The following is a 22,777-nucleotide window of genomic DNA, read 5'->3' as shown; positions in this document are numbered from 1 at the left end:
CTAACTGACGGTCACTCATAGATTCTACCGACATACAGTCGGTTCTACCGATATATGGCCAGCTAATCTGCTCAACATATCATAATCGTCACAAATAGTTATCAACTACATGTCATAGTATTAAGAAAAATAGCACCCCACTAATTTCATATTTATGTCCGATAATTTACACATAAAAAATGGAACCACGTGCTCTATGGTTACACCAGAATCATCTATAAAAAGGGATCAGTGAGCATATTGGTAAGCCATCTCGGGACAGAACTCTGCTACTTCTACATTCAAAAACTATTATTCACTAACTTCTTCTCTGACTTAAGCATCGGAGGGTCCCCATCGGACACCAATTCGATCTGTGTGGACGCTGTCTTGCAGGTGCTCGTTCCCGACAATAGGCGACGAGAGTTGGCCGCAATAGATTGACGCGCCAGGTAGAAAAAAGATTATATACACCATGACGAAGATCAAACCCAACACTCGACTGCAATCGGATTAGCAAGGCACCCTTCCGTCGGAAAGAGATTCCTCTCTCTCCTTCAGTAGCAGAGCCTAGTTCCTCACGTCCTGTGATCACCACGGATGTCAGATCCTGCGCTTGTGTAGCAAATGAATGTTCTCATGAAGCAGTCAAAAGCCTCCAACAACAACAAACCCAGCAGCCGCCGGTGGCACGGTTGGTGCCGTCCAGGCACAGCACCGTCATCCACGACGATTACCTTCTCCTTCTCCAGAGTGACCGTCTCGACTCTCCCACAGAAATGATAGCGGCATTCTCGACACTCTCGTCATACCACCCACCACTCGCGACGTTCTCTCTCTCCTTCCCATCTCGACCGTATTAGGAAGGAGAAACGCCGCGAACACCTTCTGCTTCTCCTTCAAACTCATCGGAGGGTTCTACCCCGGAGTTTTTCAACAACGGCGGTTCGACGACTATGAACGCAAGTTTCAGAAAATCAACCGCCGACTTGCCCAGCTTCAGGTGGAAGGTCAGAAGTCCTCCAACGATTACGACTTTCACACCGCCAGCCTCTCTCGGCACATCTTGGATGAGCCGATCCCATCTCGATTAAGATGCCGCTAGTGGAGCCATATGATGGCTCCATCGATCCGATCGACCACCTTGAGAGCTACAAGCTCTCCTGACGATTCAAGGGCAACCAACGTCCTCTTGTGTATCAGCTTCCCGGTGACTCTTCAGAAAGCTGCTCGAGCCTGGTACTCCGAACTTTAGTCGGAAAGCAATACTCCTTCGGACAGCTCAAATACCCTTCGTGGCTTACTTCAATGCTAGTCGAAGGCCCCATGAACCTCCGACAGTCTCTTCTCGATCAAACAAGGAGAGACTGAGACACTTCAGATTTTGTGATCCATTTTAATACGGCTACGCTTGAGGTCAAGATCTCAACGAAGATATGGCCATATCGGCTATGAAAAGAGTCTGAGAGGATCTCGATTCACATTTCTTTGGACAAGACTCTCTCTGGACTTATGCTAAACTTTTGGAGCGTGCATACAGGTATATGTATACGGACGAAGGAGCTTCTGATCGACGTCAGACAGATGGCAAAGGTCAGAAGAAAAAAAATAGAAGAAGGAAGGAGCTCTGGCCGAATCAAGTCGGCCACCTTCCAATAAGCGAGCTTCACCCCGACGACGGAGTCCAAGGCTGAATTACGGCAGGTATGACCCTATACTCCTCTTTTTACTCTCCATGCGTAGATCCTCATGGAGATTAAAGGAGCAGAATACCTATGACACCCTCCATTGATGAAAGTGTTGTCAAGGAATCGCGATCGGAGGAAGTATTGTCAGTTCCATCGTGATCACGATCATGATACCGAACAATGCATTCAACTCAGAGATGAGATAGAAGTTCTGATTCGATGAGGCTACCTCAAAAAATATCAGAGAGATCCACCGACTCAACTCTTATCGATTGACGATCTCAGCCGACTGAGGAAGCTGTAAATAATCAGCCGACTGCAGGGATGATCAACATGATCTCCGGACGACTGGACGGGGAGTAACTTCCGAAGAAGAGTCAGCGAAACGGCGATAACTCAATAATATAATAACTTTTTCGAAAGAGGATGTTCGGAGAATTCAGACTCTCCATGATGATGCTGTTATTGTCTCGACAACAATAGCAAATTATGATGTAAAAAAATTCTTATAGATAATGAAGTTCAACTGATATTCTGTTTTATTTGATTTTTTTTCGAATGCGACTACCGACTAACCAACTCAGGAGAGTCTCGATGCCATTAGTCGGCTTCACAGGAGATGCTATCACAGTGGAAGAAAAAATCTCCCTCCCTTAACCGCTCGAATCGAACCACAACAGAGCACCGTCTTCATAATATTCATGGTAGTTCAAATACCTTCAACTTATAACGTCATACTCAGACGATCTGGACTCAACGCTCTAAAAGTAGTAGTTTCAACATATCATTTATTAGTCCAATTTTCGATGAGAAATAGAGTCGGAGAAATGCATGGAGATCAATAACTTGCCCGACGCTGCTTTCTTGTCTCCATCCAAAATAATAAGCTTGAAGACTCTGCTTGTCGGCAAATTAGACCAAAGAGAGAATCAAAAAAGGGGTGAACCAGTTGAACAACTGATTTCTATCCCATTAAAAGAAAAAAAATCCGAGAAAATGATCCAAATTGGATCGCAATTATCCGACTCAGAGCGACAATAATTAATAAAATTACTCAGAACCAATGTCAATATTTTTGCTTAGTCGGCCACTGACATGCCCGAAATTCCTTCAAAAGTAATAACTCACCGACTTAACATCAATCCAAACGTTAAGCCAGCGAGACAAAAGAAGCGATCTTTTGCCCTTGAAAGATAAAAGGTCATTGATGAAGAAGTCGACAAGCTCCTCGCAGCAGGCTTCATTAGAGAAGCTACATATTCCGATTGGCTCGTCAATGTGGTAATGATGAGAAAAGCCAATGAAAATAGAGAATCTGCATCGACTATATGGATTTGAATGAAGCTTGTCCGAACGATAGCTTCCTATTGTCGAAGATTGATCAATTGGTTGATGCGACTTCAGGTCATCGACTTCTGAGTTTCTGGATGCCTTCGTCGGGTATAATTAAATTCGGATGGCACCAGAAGATGAGGAGCACACGTTTTTGTAACCGACAAAGACATATACTGCTATAAAGTAATACCTTTCAGTTTGAAAAATATCGGAGCTACTTATCAACGACTCGTCAATAAAATCTTCAAGACCCAGATTGGATGAAATATGGAGGTGTACGTAGACAACATACTGATGAAGAGTCTCCAAACTTCAGATCATGTTGAAGATTTGGAGGAAGCTTTTGACACACTTCGACGACATCAGATGAAGTTAAAATCGATCAAGTGTGCATTTGGGATGACCTCCAAAAATTTTTCAAATTTCTTATTTCACAATGAGAAATCGAGGCTAATCCCGAAAAGATAAAGGCCATCATCAACATGAAGCATCCAAGCTCAAAGAAAGAGATACAGCAACTCAATGGAAGGATCGCGCACTCAGTCGATTCATTTCTAGGTCGGTCGAGAATACTTGCCATTCTTCACAATTTTGCGACAGACAAAGGACTTCTTATGGTTGAATGAATACCGACAGTCTTTCAAAGATTTAAAAAATACTTGCTTCTCATCTTTACTTACAAAATCGAAGGTCAGAGAGACATTGTATCTTTACTTGATGACTTCAACAGAAATGATTAGTTCGGTGTTCATCCAGAAGATGAAAATCAAATCCTCGATCGATCTACTATACCAGTAAAGTACTTCACAATGTCGAAGTCCGATACTCAAGAGCGGAGAAAATGATCTATGCTCTAATCATATGACACAACGACTTCGTCCGTACTTTCAAGCACATCCAATTATGGTCTTGACAATCAATCGTTGAAGATGATCTTACATCGACCTGATACATCAGGTCGGATGGCGAAGTGGGCAGTGAAGTTTGACGAGTTCGACATACAATATCGTCCCAACCGTCCATGAAGGCGCAAGTTTTGGCCGACTTCGTCGCAGAATATACAATATCCGACAATAAGTCAGAAGATATAAATGATAATACATTAAAGCAAGTTACGACTCTCGAACCCAACCTAAGGTCAACCTTGGTGCTACACATCGATGGAGCATCTAATGCACAAGATAGTGGAGCCGGTCTTATACTCATAAATTCGAAGGGATAGTCACTGAATACACTCTTCAGTTCAACTTTAAAGCCTCAAATAATCAAACCAAATATGAAGCACTCTTAGATGGCTTGAAGATAGTCAAAGAGCTTAAGATCGACAGTTTGAAGGTCTTTACCGACTCACAACTGATTGCTGGATAAGTCAAGGATGAATTTAAAGTCTGAGATCCCACTATGATGAAGTACTTTCAGAAAATGAAAGATATTACAGTGAGCTTGAATTATTTCAAGATATTTCACATTCTCAGAACCGAAAATGCTCGGATCGACATATTTTCATGATTGGCTACTACCGCTTTCAACTCGCTAGGTCAGATATTCGTTGAATGCCTCGAACAATCGAGTATTGACAAAGTCGAGGAAGTATTGCAGTTCATTATCGAACCAAACTGGATGAATCCGATCATCCAATATTTGATTGATGAGATTCTTCCTGCGGATCCTTTAGAAGCCAAACGAATCCAATGGACAGTCTCTCAATATGTAATAATGAATGGTCATCTCTACAAAAGGTCGTTCTTATTTTTTTGCTAAAGTGTTTGGGACCTACAGATGCTGACTATGCACTTCAAGAAGTACATGAAGAGATTTATAAAAATCACTTGAGGGGCAAATCTCTAGCTTATAAAGTCTGCGACAAGGATACTATTGGACCACCATGAAGAAAGATGCAGCTGAACTTGTCTGGAGGTGTGAACTATATCAAAGGTATGCAAATATACAACATCAATCGACTGGTCAGTTGACATTGGTTGTAGCACCATGGCCCTTCGCACAATAGAGAATCAACATAGTTAGTCCTTTTCCCCTGGCATCTGGTCAGAAAAAATTCATAGAGATTGCTATTGACTGCTTCACCAAATGGGTAGAAGCCGAATCTCTGACCCAAATCACTAAAAATAAAATGAAAGACTTCATTCAGAAATCCATCATTTACAGATTCGGTTTATCGCACACCATCATCATCGATAATGATCGACAATTCGACAATCAAAATTTTAGAAAGTTCTGTGTGAAGTTTCATATCACATACAAACTTACGTCAGTCGGTCATCCACAGTCAAATGGAAAGATGTAGGTAACCAACCGAATAATCTTGCACGGACTCAAGACCCGACTGAATGAAGTCAAAGACCTCTGGATGAAAGAATTATATCCAGTCCTATAAGCGTACCGAACAACTCTCCGCATACCGATTGGAGAATCCCCTTGAAGGGTCGGCAATTTTTCGAACATAGAATGCCGACAATTTGAAGATGTATAACCCATATAGTTGTTGATATATACATTATTTGGAATACAATACAGAAATTTCAGAATCACCAACCTTGGTCAAGTTCTATCAACGATCGACTATGTGTCGGCTTTCATTGTTAAAGCCGAACTATCGACTATACTTCGACATGAAGTTTATTTCAGCTTTCACTGTAAAAGTCAGAGAATCAACTACTTCGGTATCAATTATATTTTGGTTCTCTTGCAAAAATCGATATACTGACTGCAATCTCAAACCGACATCAAATACACAGGCTTTTACTGCAAAAGTCGTAGTGCCGATTATATCTCAATTTTTAATGTCGGCTTTCTACTTTTAAAGCTGACTAAAATCGAAAGACTAATATGCCGACTTAGTCCTAGCTAAGTAGAATGAAATGCCAAAGCAATCAAGGTTGGATTGAAATTATACCGATATGGCTACGGCCAGTCGAAGGATATTTGGCTTACCATCGATTATCAAATGATCTGACGTACAAATCCGATCAAGCATTGGGTACAGGATATTCGACTTACCATCATTATCCTAACTTTATTAAGTACGTCAAAGACTACGCGACTAACGGATATTCTGCAAGCTCTATCGAATGATCGAATAATCGATTAATGTTTGGTGGCTACTTCACATTACAGACATTGCAGACTTAATATTCCAGACAAACAGTTCAAACTCAGAAAAAAATATTTTCATTCATTGTCAAAAAGAAGTTACAAAATTAGATCGAAGTCCGATTATAGGTATCTGATTACACAAAAAGAAAAATAAAATACACCGACTAAGCTTTGTCGTCATTTCTATTCTTCTGCTCTAGTATAGTGTCAGCGATTTAAACAACTTCAAGCACGATCGGTGCTTCGTCTTGAGTCAGCACGGCTTCTTCAATAACCCATCTTTCGATCTTGGAGGGATGATGCTGCTCAAGTCGAGGTTCGGATATAATTTTCTGATCGCATCTTGACCGTCTTCATATCCGATGTAGTACGAGTGGAAGCCACCTTCGAGGATCTCTTCTTTGAATTCTTTCAAACTCCAAAAATCTTTGATTGTCCGACTCAATGCTCCCTTGTCGACTCCGCTTCTGCCTTCTCCAAATCAGCATCGGCTCGAGTAGAGGATGACTTTTCTTCGGCTAGTGCCAATCTTTTCAGGCTGGCCCGATGACGTTCACATTCGGCTTCAAGTTCTTCGATGCATCCATCTCGCTCCCATCGAAGCCGATGGATAGAGTACTTTTTGCTCTTGACCTGTGACTCAAGAGCCGAATAGTCTCGCGAGCTGACTTAAGCTCGGCCTCTGAGGATGTTTAGTCGTTAGTTAGTCGGGAAACCTCCTCCTAAAGCTTGGCTTCCTGCTCCGCTATCGATTTAAGTTGATCGAGTGTGGCCGCTTTCTCAGCATTGACGGCTACCACCTTATTCATCCACGACCTATGAAAATTATCGATCTTCACGTAGCCAGTTTTCAGGTCGAACATATCATGGATCAACTGCAGACAAAAGATAAGTCGGGTTGAAAAAAAAAAAGAAAAGAAGAAACTTACCCCGATTATCATCGGATAAAAGGATGAAAATATCTCGGCCACCATCCATTTCTTTCGATGCTCCCGATCAACCAGAAGAAGAGCGGCTTGGCACAGTCACTTGGCTAATGTCGGATTGGCCAAGGTCGATTCATCACCAGGCTCTTGAAGGTCGAAGTAAACCATCTGGCCCTCCGACGCTGCATCTTCCGTCAAAGTCACCAAAGCTTTCCCCTGGTCCCTTATCGGCGGTCCCACATTCGAAAGCGAGGGGAAGCTTGAACTCGACTACGCCCCAGCTAAAGGAGCAACTAGTGCAGCCGCAGATTGTTCGAGTTCTTCTGCCTCGATTCGAACCTCCTCAGTTGATGAAACTATCGACGGTGCTTCGGCAGTTTCCCTTGCCGTCCTTTCTTCGGATGATGCAGCAGGGAGCACTATCGAGGCCAACAGTGCCAAGATTAGCTCAGGAATCGATGCAGATGGAGCATCGGATTCCTCAATCGACATTGAAGCGACGATTGGAGCTGGTGCTACTTGAACTTGCACCAAAGTTTGATGCCTCTTCGATGGTCGAGAAGGTCCAGCCTCAGATGCGGCCCTCTTTCTGGCAGCATGCTGACGAATGTCAGCATTCGTCAGCATTCGATACTCGCATCCTCGCTGTATGGCTGCAATTACAACAGAAGTCAGTACAACTCAACAAGTAAAAGAAAAATGAAGTCCAAAATAACCGACCGACTATACTATACCTAGATGGACGACCGAACTAAGGTCGACATTATAAAGGGCCTGTTTGGTCACAAGCTCCTTCTACACTGGGATCGTCATGTCTTTCAGTCGATGAAAGTCTTCCCGATCATCAACCTCTACTCGGCTATTATCGTTGGGACTGGTTTGTGGATCGTTCCAACGGGAAGGAAAACCCCAAGGAAGGGTAAAGGAAGCAAAGAAGAATTGGTTCTTCCATCCATGAATGGATGATAGAATATCGGTAATAAAAAAAAGACCTTTCGGAAGAACCACCACTCTCGAGCCTTCGGATGAGGTCGAAGGATGAAGAAAGCTCAAAAAAAAAAGGACGAGGTTTAGTCGGTAGCAACCGACACAACAAGGCAAAACTAATTATCACCCGGACCGAGTTTGGTGCCAGCTGAGCTGGACAAAGTCTGTAGTAATCCAAAATATTTTGGATAAATTTTGAAATTGAAAATCAAAATTCGTCCAAAGATCTTCGATATAAAAGGCCATCTGGCCTGAAGGAGGGGTATTCACCCGACCATCGATCCCAAGAGTGAAAAGCCGAAACTGCTCTGGGATACCATACTGTTCCTGGAGCCGCTTGACATTCGGCTCTGAAAGTGAAGAAACCTCCACCTCCAGATCTGATTAATATTCGTCAGTCGGATTCTCCGACCGATCGTCTCGAGAAGGAGAAGTCCTAGCCATAAGAGACAAGACTCTAAAGAAGCGGAGATTCTAAAGGAAAAGGGACTCAAGGAAAGACAGGAACTTGACCTGAAAAAGATGGAAATAACAACCTCAGACGTTGGGCGACCGTCCGACAAAAAGATGGAAATAACAACCTCAGACGCTGGGGCGACCATCCGGTAGAGTTTCAGCACCAAGAAAGGCAAAATAAAAAGTAGAAGTTTGGTTGAAAGCGACCCTATATATATAGGATCCCTCAACGGTCGAGATGAAGGCGATCGAATCAAAGATTTATCAAATGATGACACGTGACAACATCTGGACCGACCATTGATGGGATGGTTCGACGTACTTGCCCCAGATCAAGCCACGTCACCTTAATTCGCGTGAACAGATCCGACCCAATAACATTCAGACATGTGGCACAAATCTATTTGTCAGAATCATATCGTCCGACGCTGAATCAATTTTTCGAAATGACATCTGACACTGACAACTGATACTGAATCATCCGATCAGTGTGATAGTTTAAAGATGACTGTACCCATCAAAATGATAAAGCAGTCGATCACCCATATCTCAGAGAAAGCGGCATCAAAATCAAGGTTCGACGTGACAAAAATAACTTCCTTTGTCCAATGTGACGAACCACGTGATAATATACATGTCGGTTCACCTTGGACTTGAGAGTGAGGGGCAACTGTTGGGGTAAACCGATCGACCCCCGACTTTGGTCACCACGACTTCGACTGCGCATCGACTGAACATGCGGTTCCGTCTCTTCATCGACTGACTGAGCGAACCGCACCGACTATTATCGACTGACCGACTAATGATTCGACTACTACTGATCGACAGCAAACGACTTAGACCGTCGGCATAACAGAACTACTAACCGACATGCGCTCATAGATTCTACTGATATATAGTTGGTTCTACCGATATATGGCCGGCTAATCTGCTCAACATATCATAACCGTTACAAATGGTTATCAACTACGTGTCACGACAATTAAGGAGAATTAATGCCCCACTAATTTCATATTTATGATCCGATAATTTAGTGCCATAAAAAGCAGGACCACGTGCTCGACGGTTATACCAGAATCATCTATAAAAAGAGGGTAAGTGAGTAGTACTGGTAAGTCATCTCAGGATCAGAACTCTGCTATTTTCTACATTCAAAAACTACTGTTCACCAATTTTCTTCTCTGACTTAAACATCGGAGGGTCCTCACCGGACACCAATCTGATCTGTGTGGATGCTGTCTTACAGATACTTATTTCTGATGACAGACGATGGAGAGTTGGCCGCAATACATAGTGTAAATAAGTCATCAAAGCAAACTACATATTCATTCTTTTTACCTATATTTGAGGCACACATGATGCAGAAATATCATTACTTGAAGCCTTGCAAAGTTGCTGCCTGGTTAATACCTCAGACCTCCACCAAAAATAGAATAAACATTTAGCTTGGGCATAAAATTCTGCACAATGATATGCATTGTATCACTCTCTCTTGTTAGTTTCAGTTTCCTTTCGGTTTTAATGAGTCATTCAATTCAACACAAATGTCATCGTAAAAAGAATGCTGAATTAAAGAACTCTCTTGTTACTTCTCTTCATGCCTATAGAGGTGCTGAGATGAACAGGCGCATTGCATGAGATGCACTTCTTCAATAAAACATCAGCAGCGAGGAAAACAACAAACCAACAGAGATAAGAAGTGTATCCTCTCAATGCACATGGAATCCATGATTGGAATTACCTGCATAGTTAAAAGGTGGACTAGCCCCACTGCAGTAAGTGAAAAGAAATTCTGGATGATGCCCATGAGTCCATGACTTCTGCATGCTTTGAAATCATAGCTTCCTGAATTTGCTCAATAAAAGTAGCATGATAAAGCAGCCCACATGGAAGTATACAAATTAATGGTGAAGGTTGATATGCAACTGATAATGAATAGACAAGCAAATTGGAAAATATAAAGAAGAAATTCTAAAATTATCCAATGAATCCATTCAAAAGTTAATAAAAATAAAGTATGCTCGAATAGCTAAATAAAATATTTTCTAATTCCAACAAATTATTTTTCCTCCATCTTCATTCATCCATTATCATGACAACCTGTATTTAAAATAAATTAAATAATTAAAAGATGAAGATATTTAACTATGAAAATTTATAACTTGATATGGATTAAAAAAATTATAAAAATGGTTACATAATATTATATCTATGTCCCAACTTTACTGCTTAGTTTGCTCCAGAGTACCATCATCTGCATTCAACTTTAAAAAACTTCAGCAACTTGTAACTGTTAATATACATATCAATTATAAATCTTCAAAATGTAAGTACTATAAGCAAATAAAAATATTAGATAAATTAAAATATTTATATATCTTCATCATAATCTTCACGAATCTAATCTTAGGTACAAACTAAGGCGTCGATAGTAAATGGGCTCAATGAACTCTGATACTGATCTATAACTCTACCATCAGTATTGAATACCGACTCTGATGAAACAGTAAAAACTGAAATAGCGAGAATATCTCTAGCCATTATCAATAATATACGATAGACTACTGCATTGATTTTCTATCACGCCAAGATATCAAATCGCTTGTCTCTCAAATCAAAAAGTACATCATTATCCAATAAATAACTATCTAGCTCTAATCTTTTTGGCCTTTTCGAAAAATTTTGATTTCTAAACTGAACAAAATCCATGTCCAATTTTAATTTACTCAAATTAAAAAAAAACTGAACTTATATCATTTTGCCCATCAAAATTAGATATTAGCTCACTTGAACCTATAAGGCTGCATTATTGTTACATCTGCATACTCATCATAAAATTTATAAAGATAAATATGGATATCATCAATCTTCTTCTTGCTCTCCTCCACATCAAATGCCATTTGACAACAAAACTCTATAATTAAATATAACTTTGATTTGAAATCCAAATTAGAAGCAATGACCAATAAAGTATTGCACTGAGACCAATATTTGTTAAACTTTTTTTGCATGTCATTTATCAATTACTTCAGTGTATCATTAATATCAACATTCCCATACATTAATAAAGTCCTAATTTTCAAACTCCTTTATATATAAATTAGATGTGGAATACTTGTAATCAAAAAATACTTTAATGGTATCTAGAAAGCCTTCCAAGAATTTAAGAATTACATCGACTTGTATCCATTTATCATTGCTAGGATATACACATGAATGCTCGATTGCATATCTAATAAATATATCTTTATAAGTAATTGCATCTTTTAAAATCTCATAAGTAGAATTTCATCTAGTAGCAACATCCAAAATGAGACCTTTTTTAGTAGGAAGTCTCATATATTGTACAATTTTATTAAATACTTACATTTGAGATGGGCTTATAAATACATATCTAATAATCTCTCTTATATATTCAAAAGCTTCATAAATTATTTTCATCTTATCTTGAACCATAATATTTAATATGTGTGCATAACATCTAATATGACTATACTCCCCATTAAATAACATTTTAGAATAAAAATGATCTTGAACTTTTCTAATTATAGCATCATTTGTGGAGCAATTATCTAAAATAATAGCATATATTTTAGAATCCAATTCTCATTCAAAAAGATATTTTCCAATAGTATCTTCAATTACAAAACTTGTATGATGGTATACAAATTTTTGAAACTAATTATCTTCTTATGCAGAATAAATTTAGAATCAATATAATATGCTGTGAGAGAAATATAATTGATTTTCTAATTTAATATTCAAATATCGTTAGTGAAAATCAGAGAACTTAATTTCTTAAATACATCATATATTTTTTTTCTATTTGATACAAAGCCATATAATTATTTCTTACTGTCTTACGACCAATAACATTAAACAATAGTTGAACAAGATGCTCAACAATACAAAATGAAAGCTTGACACATATAATAAATTTTGTAAAAAAATTTTTGCCCTCTTTTTGATTAAATTTAAAAGATTTTATGGAGTCTTTTGAACTTGCTACTATAAATATTTGATTAACAAGATTTTTTGATACTTCTTAAAAATATTTTCAAGATATCATTTCAAATGACTTATTCCTCCTTTAGTACTGCCACTTAATATCTTTTTATAATATTTGTATATAACTATTAATCCATTAGATTTTTTTTTCTCAACAAAGTGATTCCATATCTAAGATCTTTTTTTAGAACTTCTATCACTTTCAATAGCTTTAATAGTATCTTTATTTTTGTCATCCTCATCTCTCATATATTTAACAGTCTCATTTTTATCCATTTTAGAACGATGCATTAACAAAAACAATCTATCCAAATAAGAACATACATTATTAAAAAGAAAATCAATATTCAAAAAATCAATATTTCTAAAAGCATGTAATTATTTTATTTCGAAGAATTCTAAAATAATTAAATTTTAGTTTGATTGAATATGGCCTCTTGATGCCATGCTATTATAATTTTATAAATACAATATCAAATTAGCCATTCCAAATGACAAAAATTTAGATTACAGATAAAAGGTGAAATTAACTATTTAAATCATGATGTAAATAGCTATTCCAAATTAGCCACTCCCATTCTCATCCATCACCCCTCAGATATATTATCAATGCAAAGGAAAATAGTAAAATCATTATAGATATAATGAATCACCAAGCTATAGGAATAATTCAAATGTAACTCATTTTAGCTAGTGGTTGTTTGTAGAACCTTCCTTCCACTCATAATAAGTTGCAACTATACGAGTTTTATAGACTATCCCAGCATGTGGCTGATGTGTAGAACAAAGTGATGGCAAACAACAAAAATATAAAGCATCAAAAACAGCAGCAGAATCTAATCAACATTGTTACTATTTGTTATTTCTAATCAATGCTTGATGTAATTTTAAAGTTCTTGCATTATTTCTAAAATGTTATGCTACCAAATCAAGGAGCCAGCTTGTTGGTGCCCCCAATGATTTATGCCCATATCAGAGTGAAGAAGAGGCAATATTATGTTTGCCTTGGACATGATTTTGTACAAATATTGATGTTAGCCCTCTAAATGTCTTGACTAAGTCTTAATCCTAAAACCCTGGACTACAAAAACCCATGTCACTAGGGTGAAGGAAGGAGAGAAATCATTGGCATAAGATTTACCGATAGGTGATGATAGTAGGCAGCAGACGGCCTTTGAGGCTTTGAGCAAGAAGAACTTAAGGTCCTACTAGAGATAGAAGGTGGAGAGGTAGTTGGTGCAAATCTCGACGATATCAACCGATAGTGAAGGTAGAGACGGCTTCAAAAAAAAAATCAAAACTCTACACCCCAAATATTGAGAGGATGAGGGATTGAGATATACCGACAATGAGGAAAGACCGAAAGAAGGGGAGTCAATAGGAGCCGCACTATTAGAGAAGCTGATGAACAACAGACTGGGAACGGTAACCGACGTTGATAGGATTCGTACCAATTAGGGGTGCAGATGAACATGAATGGTGACCGACAAACCTTGAAGTGGCCAATCGGTGGTGGAGGCGGCTGCGAAGAGAACTTCCAAAACTCGAGAGGATGGGCATTGGCGATGGGACAAGATTGAAAGTTGGAAGACAGAAAGAAGAGGGGTTCAGGTTTTTAATCGCTCTTTTATTTGGATAGAGAAATAGAATATAGCAGGAGATTTTATTAGGTACTCTGGGATCGAGCATGATCGGGCCAACTCAAATGACTAATTGACTCAGGCTAACTCAAATGGCTAAATTTATTTGGGATCGAATTTAATCGGATTGAAATTCAGGCTCGGGCCCAGCTCGGACCAAAGTACATCCGAGCTTGGCCCGAAAAAAAAATAAGCTTTATATTTAAGCCCAAGTCCGACTTGAATTGTTTCGGATTGAGTCTGAAGTTCAATCTGGAGTTGGCTCGGCTCGAGCCCACTTTCAGTCCTACATTTGGTGCTGCAAAAATTGAAATAAGTAGAGTTTTATAGTGAAATTTTTTTCTTATAATCATTATTCTTTCTTTTGAAAAGAGTTTTTTTATTTTTTTATTTTTTGATACAATTGGTAAGTCATACCCATGGAGCATAAATACATCCAACAAAATTCAAAAACTAAATATCTCGGAAGTGAGGAGAGACATTAAAATAACGCTCCCACAACATTTAAAAAAAAATAATTGAAAGGAGTTTCTTTTAATTTATAAAAAATAGTGATGTATACAGCTATTGCAGGGGATCAATTTGTGTATGACAGCTAATCCATGGTTGGGACTCCATTTCAATGAGCATAAAATAGAGTATTTGCATGGTCCAATTTTGTCACCTCTTCTCACGCATCATAGAAAGAAAAACCAAAAAGTGTTACATATAACATAATCCTAGACCTATACTTGTATTCAAGCAATTCAATCATCCACCACTAAAGGGGTACATGCTATATGGACAATAATCAACAACTGAATAAGAACTTATCTGCCATACAAACATATATAAGAGGATTTGAACTAACAAGATAAGTGGAAGATACAAGCAAAAAAGTTATACATTTTATAAGAAGGATACGGATGCATCTGCGTTTGCTAGGGACTGAATTTCTATATTAGATCTGTGATTTGATTATTGAAAATTTTATAAATCTAAGCTCATATGTACTTGACTTGATCATGGGTTGAACGTGGGCATAAAAAATATCAAATTTTAAATATATCCGGCCCGGAGCCCGACTAAAAATGGATGTAGTTGCTTCCTGAGGCCCGACATATGATTTAACTCTAATTTGCACATGGAAAGAAAAATAAAGGAAGCTGGAGTTTCAGGAAAATTGGTGGAGATTTTCATGCAAATAATTTGTTTACCCAAAATATTAATTCCAAAAAGTTTAATTTTAAAATCAACAAATACTTTTCTCATATTGGATCATCATGATTAAATATTGCATGGTTATTAAAATAGGAGCAGCAGCTAACCAATTTTGATAAGTTGTCAACTTAGAATGAATGGCACTCATTGTGTTTTTCACTGCGATTACATATATTCCATCAGTATCCATTAATTCGTTATATGGTTCATGTATCGCACCGAAATGAGTGAGACAATGAACCAATGATGACGAACCGGCTGTAGTGATGAGTCCAGAGAAGCAGCAACAGAGCCCTTTTGAAGGGTGAAGTTTGTCAGTGCAAGCCGCTCATCAAATCCTTTTCTCCAAGAATAAGCATCTTGAATTCTCCCGTTGGACATTTCACACTTTTGAAGAAGTCCATAGAAAACATTCATGTTAAACCATGAACAACCAAACCAATACTTTATGATACACAATAACTTAAATTATAGGAGGTTTTTTTTTTTTAAATAAATTACCATGATCTTCATTGAAGTTTGACTTATAAATTTTTACCTAACATTTTAGAAATATACATTCTATTATCTAACTTTTGCTATATATATATGACACATAATCTCCTACGAATGTCTTTCTGTTAAATAAACTAATGATCGTACCAATATTATTACTATCTATTTGAATCTTAAAATATTTTATATTTTTTGTTTTGATATTTTTTATTTTAAAATTTAAAATTTTTATATTTGATCGAGAGGTTACATGTATATTTTTAAAATATTGAATGGAATCATGTAATTATCCCAAATCTCGAAAAGGATCAGTGTATTTTATTCTTTTTTTTTTTTTGGTTGCCTGTTAAGAGGGTAAACCCCTTAGTTACAACCTTCCAGACTGAACCCAGATGCATCAGCAAAACACAAATACAGTAAAGTGGAAGGAAAGGACCATTTCCATTGAGACCAAACAGCAACATTGGCCAGGTAAATAGCAGGTTGATTGTTCTCATGGAAAAACTACACAAGGATCTAAGACGGAAGAATTTTGCTATGACTCTAGCCAAGTGGAAATTGCAATTGCATCTACGTGTTAGACACCAATCAGATATCCTTGGAGGTTCCTGAACAAGAATTGAAAGAAACATTGGTCATAATCTTTTTTTCTTTTGAAAGAAAAAGAAAAAATCTCTCAATAAATTCAAATCAGCTCCACCTCCAAGATCAGCTCAGCATTATATGTAACCACTCAAAGTTTGTCATGATCTTTGTGCAAACCATGGAGACCAGACATGTAGCTCACTCCTCGTTGAGTTAGAGCTGGGCCCATTGGCCCTTCTCATGCTTTCCTCCTGGCCAGATAAGTGATTGCGGTATCTCCGAACCTGAGGTTATAACAAAAGCAAATGCATCCCCAAAGCCAGCACACATGGATCAAATGATAGCAGCAAACCAACCCCCCTTCTCCCCACTCCTCTCCTTCCAAACCAAACCAATCCCCAAACCCACGCACCACCAATCTGCAAACCCTCCTCCCAAACAAACCATCACCACCGCCACCTTGGAACAAACCAAGCAGCTGCATGCCCACCTCATCAGAACCCAATTTGAATACTTCAGTCCCCTTCCTGGCTTCCCACTTCTAACCCATTCCAGCCCTCCAGCGCAACTCAATTTCCTCATCACCTCTTACATCAAGAACAGCAGGCCGGCTGCGGCGCTGAGGCTCTACGCTTACATGCGAAAAACCGGCACCGGGCTCGATAATTTCACCGTGCCGTCGGTCCTCAAGGCTTGCGCGCAGCTCTCGAGCATCCGGCAGGGGATGGAGATCCATGGCTTTGCGCTGAAGGCTGGGTTGGACTGGGATGTCTTTATACATAATTCTTTGATGCAAATGTATTCGGAATGTGAACGTATAGACTCTGCAATCAGAATATTCGATGAAATGCCTGAGAGAGATGTAGTCTCATGGAGTACCATGATTAAAACCTTTGCACGGAGTAAATTTTTCAATGAAGCCATTGATCTTGTCAGAGAAATGTTCCTGCTAAACATGAAACCCAGTGACATAACGATGATAAGCATGCTCAATCTATTTGCCGATATTGCAGATTTAAAGAAGGGAAGACCATTACATACTTACCTGATAAAAAATGGCGATGCTGGATCAGCAAATGTGAATGCTATCACTGCATTGATCGACATGTACGTCAAGTGTGGAAGTGTAAGTGTGGCAAGAAGGGTCTTTGACGGGATGACTGCAAAGAGCATTGCATCATGGAGTGCCATGATTGCTGGATGCATTCACTGCGGAGATTTGGAAGCAGCAGTGCAACTTTTTGGAAAGATGCGGCAGGAGAATGTAAGTCCTAATGAGATCACAATGCTGAGCCTGGTTACAGAATGTGGGCAGACAGAGGCCTTGGAACTGGGCAAATGGCTCCATGCCTACATGCTTCGAAATGGATTCAAGATGTCGGTAGTTTTGGCCACAGCATTGGTTGATATGTACTGCAAATGTGGTGATATGAGGAGTGCAAGAGCATTGTTTGATAGCATGAACGAAAAGGATATACTGACATGGACTGCCATGATTTCAGGATATGCATGGGTCAATCATATCGAAGAGGCTTTTGATCTCTTTGGACAGATGAAGGATGCAGATATAAAGCCGAATGAAGTGACAATGGTTAACCTCCTGTCTTTATGTGCCGAGGCTGGAGCTCTTGACCATGGAAGATGGGTTCATGCCTGCATAGACAAGGAAGGAATAGAATCAGATGTTGTGCTCGCCACTGCCTTAGTAGATATGTATGCAAAATGTGGGGACATAGATGCAGCTTATATGGTGTTCTATGGAGCTACTAATAAAGATGTGTGCATGTGGAATGCAATGCTGAATGGGCTAGCAATCAATGGTCATGGAGATGAAGCAATCAAACTATTTTCCCAATTGGAAAAAGAGGGGATCAAACCTAATGATGTCACCTTCATTGGAATATTGCATGCATGCAGCCATGCAGGACTAGTGGCAGAGGGTAAACAGTTCTTTAACCGAATGGACCATGATTATGGACTGGTTCCAAAGATTGAGCATTATGGATGCATGGTGGATCTCCTTGGCCGAGCTGGAAAACTTGATGAGGCACATGAATTGATAAATGGAATGCCCATCAAGCCAAATGTGGTAATATGGGGGGCACTTCTTGCTGCATGTAAGGTTCATAAAAACCCCAGCTTAGGGGAAGTGGCCGCCAATAATCTTCTCAAGCTAGAGCCTCATAACAGTGGGTACAGAATACTTCTTTCAAATATTTATGCGATGAATCATAGATGGGATGAGGTTGCACAGGTGCGGACGACTATGAAGGACACAGGAATTAAGAAGACGCCTGGGATCAGCTCGATTGAGGTGAATGGGTCAGTTCATGAGTTTGTGATGGGGGATGAATCGCACCTAGAAAATGAGAAGATTCAGATGATGGTGGCTGAGATGCAAGGGGAGCTGAAACAGGCAGGGCATGTTGCTGACACCTCAGGCATCTTTCTTAACATAGATGAGGAGGAGAAGGAAACTGTTCTTGCCTATCACAGTGAGAAACTTGCTATGGCTTTTGGTCTCATTAGCACAGCTCCACATACACCTATTCGGATTGTGAAGAACCTCCGGGTTTGTGATGACTGTCATGCTGCTACGAAGCTTCTCTCCAAGATATACCGCAGAGTGATAATTGTACGGGATCGGAACCGCTTTCATCGCTTCAGTGAAGGCTCCTGTTCGTGCAAAGATTATTGGTAAAAGAAAGTAAAAAAAAAAAGAATAATCTTTGGTTTTTTTGGTAGAAAAAGGCCAATCTTCTGAATGAAACATAGAAAGTTTGCAAATATGTCAAAAGGAATTGCAATTCATATAAAAATGAGGATATTGGATTTTGGTCTCATATAAGCTGCAAGAACCAACAAAACTAGTTAGCCAATCCTTTGCCCGTTGTGATGTTCACCTCCACCTTCAAACACATGCACTTTGACCATTTTCTTGGATGCATATCTTTTCCTGAAGCCATCTGAGAATATTGATCTCAAGTTCTCAAGTGAATGGCTTTGCTTATTTCTGATCTGAATGTCCAAATGCACCGAGAAATAAGAGAATTCGCTGCACCTATTGACATTAGAGGAAAATACTCTGTCCCTCAATTTTAGCTACATTACTTTGTTTTGAACTTTATTCTCTAGAACCTTTCAAGTTTCAGATATTTCCAGTTTATAACCATCCACCCTCCACTGACCAACTTATATTATGTCATTCGGTTCAATTCTCCTTTTCACATGCAGTTTCAATTCTCAATACATTTAAAATATCATGTTTTTCCTGTACTTCAGCACAGTTATGCTTGTGCACACTGCTTTTCCTAAACATTCCATGAACATTCAGGAGCAATTAGCTTGTATTGCACTATAGTTTTGGTAAAATGAGTTTGGCCTGAAAGAATTCTTTCAGGAGTAGGGAGTATTTGCCTTGCTTGTCCAAAGGCATGCAATGATGTAAGTTTTTCTCCAACTCTTGAACACTTCATATCATGCCAGAGCCTTTATTGATAAGGTATCAATTGCAAATACATATATTGAAAAAATAATGCGCTTATTATTATTGTCATATATTACTGAAATGTAGTTTCAATACTTTCCAACAACTGGAGACACTTCTTTAAGCAGTTTATCACTAACAAGGGCATCTCAAATATCTGGTGCTGGAGTGCGATGTTTTTGGCCTAATTCCAGATATCAATACCCAAATTACGGACGTATAGTCAGATCAAACTTCCATTGTAATATGGTAACCCAACTGCAGTATTGTGAAATAGTTGGGAACACATCTACTTTTTCATCATTCAGGGTCACATCATCGCAATTTATCCCTTCTTTTTCCTTCAATAAATCACAATATGAATTCTTCAATTTTCTATATCATGGCATTTATCTCTGATCTTAGAATCCAGTTTCTAATTAATCCTGACTCCTGAATTATCAAAAAGGTCCTCTTCCCCATCTAAAATCCATGTCTACACTCAACCAAACACAAGTGACACATTTAGAATCCACGGGAGATACTAATGGAGTTACAAATTCAAGAAGCACATTCTCTGAGGTTGCGGTTAGTGGCGGAATAGATATGAAATTATAAGCTTATAAAATCTCCGAACAACGCAATTATCACATTGGGAAAAAATGAAAACATAGCAAAACTATTGAAGAAGATGCGCATAACCCAGGGATAAATCAAGAGATCAAGCTGAGAAAAATAGAACGTTAGAGCAGACGAAATCACAAAACTTCATAGCACCATACCTGCCTCCCCCTTTCGTTCACTATTGGACTCCGTGGGCAGTTGTCGCGCTATGTAGGATTTGGAGGGTTTTGGACCCCCGATATCTCGGCCATTTTGTGGGCTGTCGATGCGGACTTTCCAACTGATAGTATCTCGGCCCAGATGGAGTTGCAAGCCTACTATTGCTATGGTGGGTTCGCCAGGGTAACACGACTGGCCCAACCTGCCCTATTTGCATTGTTATTCTAGTGATCATCTTTATCTCTCTACTATAAGTCAGCTTGATTTGAGTGAGAAAAAAATGACTAATTATGTCATAAATGGCTGTGATTTTATAGAATTACAGCAAAAATTATTGCGGCCAATTCTCCCGTCGCCCGATCGCTGGTGTCGCGCACCTGCAAGAAAAGTCCTCACAGACCGGAGATGCCTCCGACGGGGACCTTCCGACGGTCAAGTCAGAGAGGAGACTAGGCAACAGTGGAAAATTAGGGGCTCAGCGGGAGAGTGGGAAAGAGAGTTCAAGAGCTTAGAGGCGCTTCTCGAAACTTAGAACTTAGGCCTTACCAATACTGTTGCCTTACTCCGTTTTATAGTAGAACGCGGTATGGACCCGCCATTAATGGTGCAGACAACTGGGGAGTTGTCAAATCATCGGGAGCTATCAAATCGTTATGGCCTGTCAAGTCACTGGGATCAGTCTGTGTCCTTGGCAGGACAATGCCCCAGGACGGCCATGCCACATGTCTTTGATAGGACAACTGCTAATAGCGATCGTACGGTGTTTGGGTGGGCTGGCCGACTATACGTCGGTATTCGGCTGCCGGGACGTCGGGTGATGACTCGGAGACACCATCGGCTGATTTGGTGCCTGACGGAAGTCGGACGTCGGCTGCCACCCCCAACAGTGAGTCGGTGATTTGAGCTCGACTGCTTGGCTGGTTAGAAACAGTATGGGTCTGTTCGGCCGACATACCTTCGGTCGGATATTGTCGGCAGCCATTGTCGACAGTCGTCGGTCGGTAGAGTCGGGTGTCAGTTGGACAGGTCCGAGGGTAAGTCGGTGTAGAGGGGCCGGTTGGTATATCCCAAGAGTTGCCCCCCCACTCCTGAGTTGGATATCGTGTTGGCCAACGTTTCCACATGGACGACGGCTTCGGGCGAAAGGAGTGGTTATACATCACGTCATGCTCCGACTCTGACGATCGTACCAACGAACGATCTGGTGTCAGACGTCCCATTGGGAACGTGAACTGCCGTCCCCTTGGGAACATGAACCGCCGTCTCCTTGGGAATGCAGACCGCCGTCTCATTGGAAACATGAACCGCCATCTCCTTGAGAACACGAACCGTCGTCGGTTAATGAATCCTGAGACGTGATTTTTCTGCCACGTGTCATGGGGCTATTGGGCCGGAACCATTCACGTGGATGGAGGCGACATGGCTCGATCTGGGGACAGGTGCATCGAACCATCGGACCGAGAAAGGGCCCAGGCACCACCACGTATCGACATCCGAGAAGCCCTCGTTCGACGCGCTTTCATCTCGACCGTTGAAGGGCCTTATATATATGCAGCCACTTACATCCAAAACTTCATTTTTGCTGCAAATCTGCTCCTGACGCTGAGGCTCTGTCGAGTTATCCCCCAGTCTCAGGTAGTTGTCTCCGTCCTCTCCCTTTGAAAGCTCCTTTCGAAGTTTTCTTTTCTGTGCCTGTTTCCTTGCATCCTTTCTTCTTTGCCACTTTTCTCTTTGTTCTTCTTTCTGGGGCTAGCATTATGGCTAGGACCTCTCCTCGAGGAAGTCAGTCGGGGAACCCGACCGACGATTTTCGGTTGACCCCAGAGGTGGAGGCTTCTTCACTTTCGGGGCAGAACGTCGAACGGCTCAGGGAGCAGTACGGTATCCCGGAGCAGTTCGAACTCTTCGCCCCTGAGGCCGAGGGTCGGGTTAACGACCCGCCTTCGGGCCAGGTGGCTTTCTATGTCGAGGACCTTCGGGCAGGTTTTCATTTTTCGATTTCAGAGTTCATCCGAAATGTCTTAGATTACTACGGGCTTTGTCCGACGCAACTGGCACCGAACTCAGTCCGATTGATAATCAGTTTTGCATTGTTGTGTCGGCTTTTGTCGATCT

The 22,777-nt window shown here is 40.1% G+C and overlaps 1 protein-coding gene across 1 annotated transcript; it reads left to right on the top strand.

The window, feature by feature from the left end:
* Positions 1–16,491: 16,491 nt before the first annotated feature.
* On the top strand, positions 16,492–19,261 carry LOC140857435 (pentatricopeptide repeat-containing protein At1g08070, chloroplastic-like). Its single transcript, XM_073256241.1, has one exon. The coding sequence runs from the start codon at positions 16,742–16,744 to the stop codon at positions 19,112–19,114; it is 2,373 nt and encodes a 790-aa protein (XP_073112342.1). The 5' UTR covers positions 16,492–16,741; the 3' UTR covers positions 19,115–19,261.
* The last annotated feature ends 3,516 nt before the right edge of the window (positions 19,262–22,777 follow it).

Source organism: Elaeis guineensis, chromosome 4, assembly GCF_000442705.2.
Source record: "Elaeis guineensis isolate ETL-2024a chromosome 4, EG11, whole genome shotgun sequence".
NCBI classification, from domain to species: domain Eukaryota; kingdom Viridiplantae; phylum Streptophyta; class Magnoliopsida; order Arecales; family Arecaceae; genus Elaeis; species Elaeis guineensis.
The sequence above is the reverse complement of the archived record's forward strand: the minus strand, read 5'-3'. Positions and strand labels throughout refer to the sequence as shown.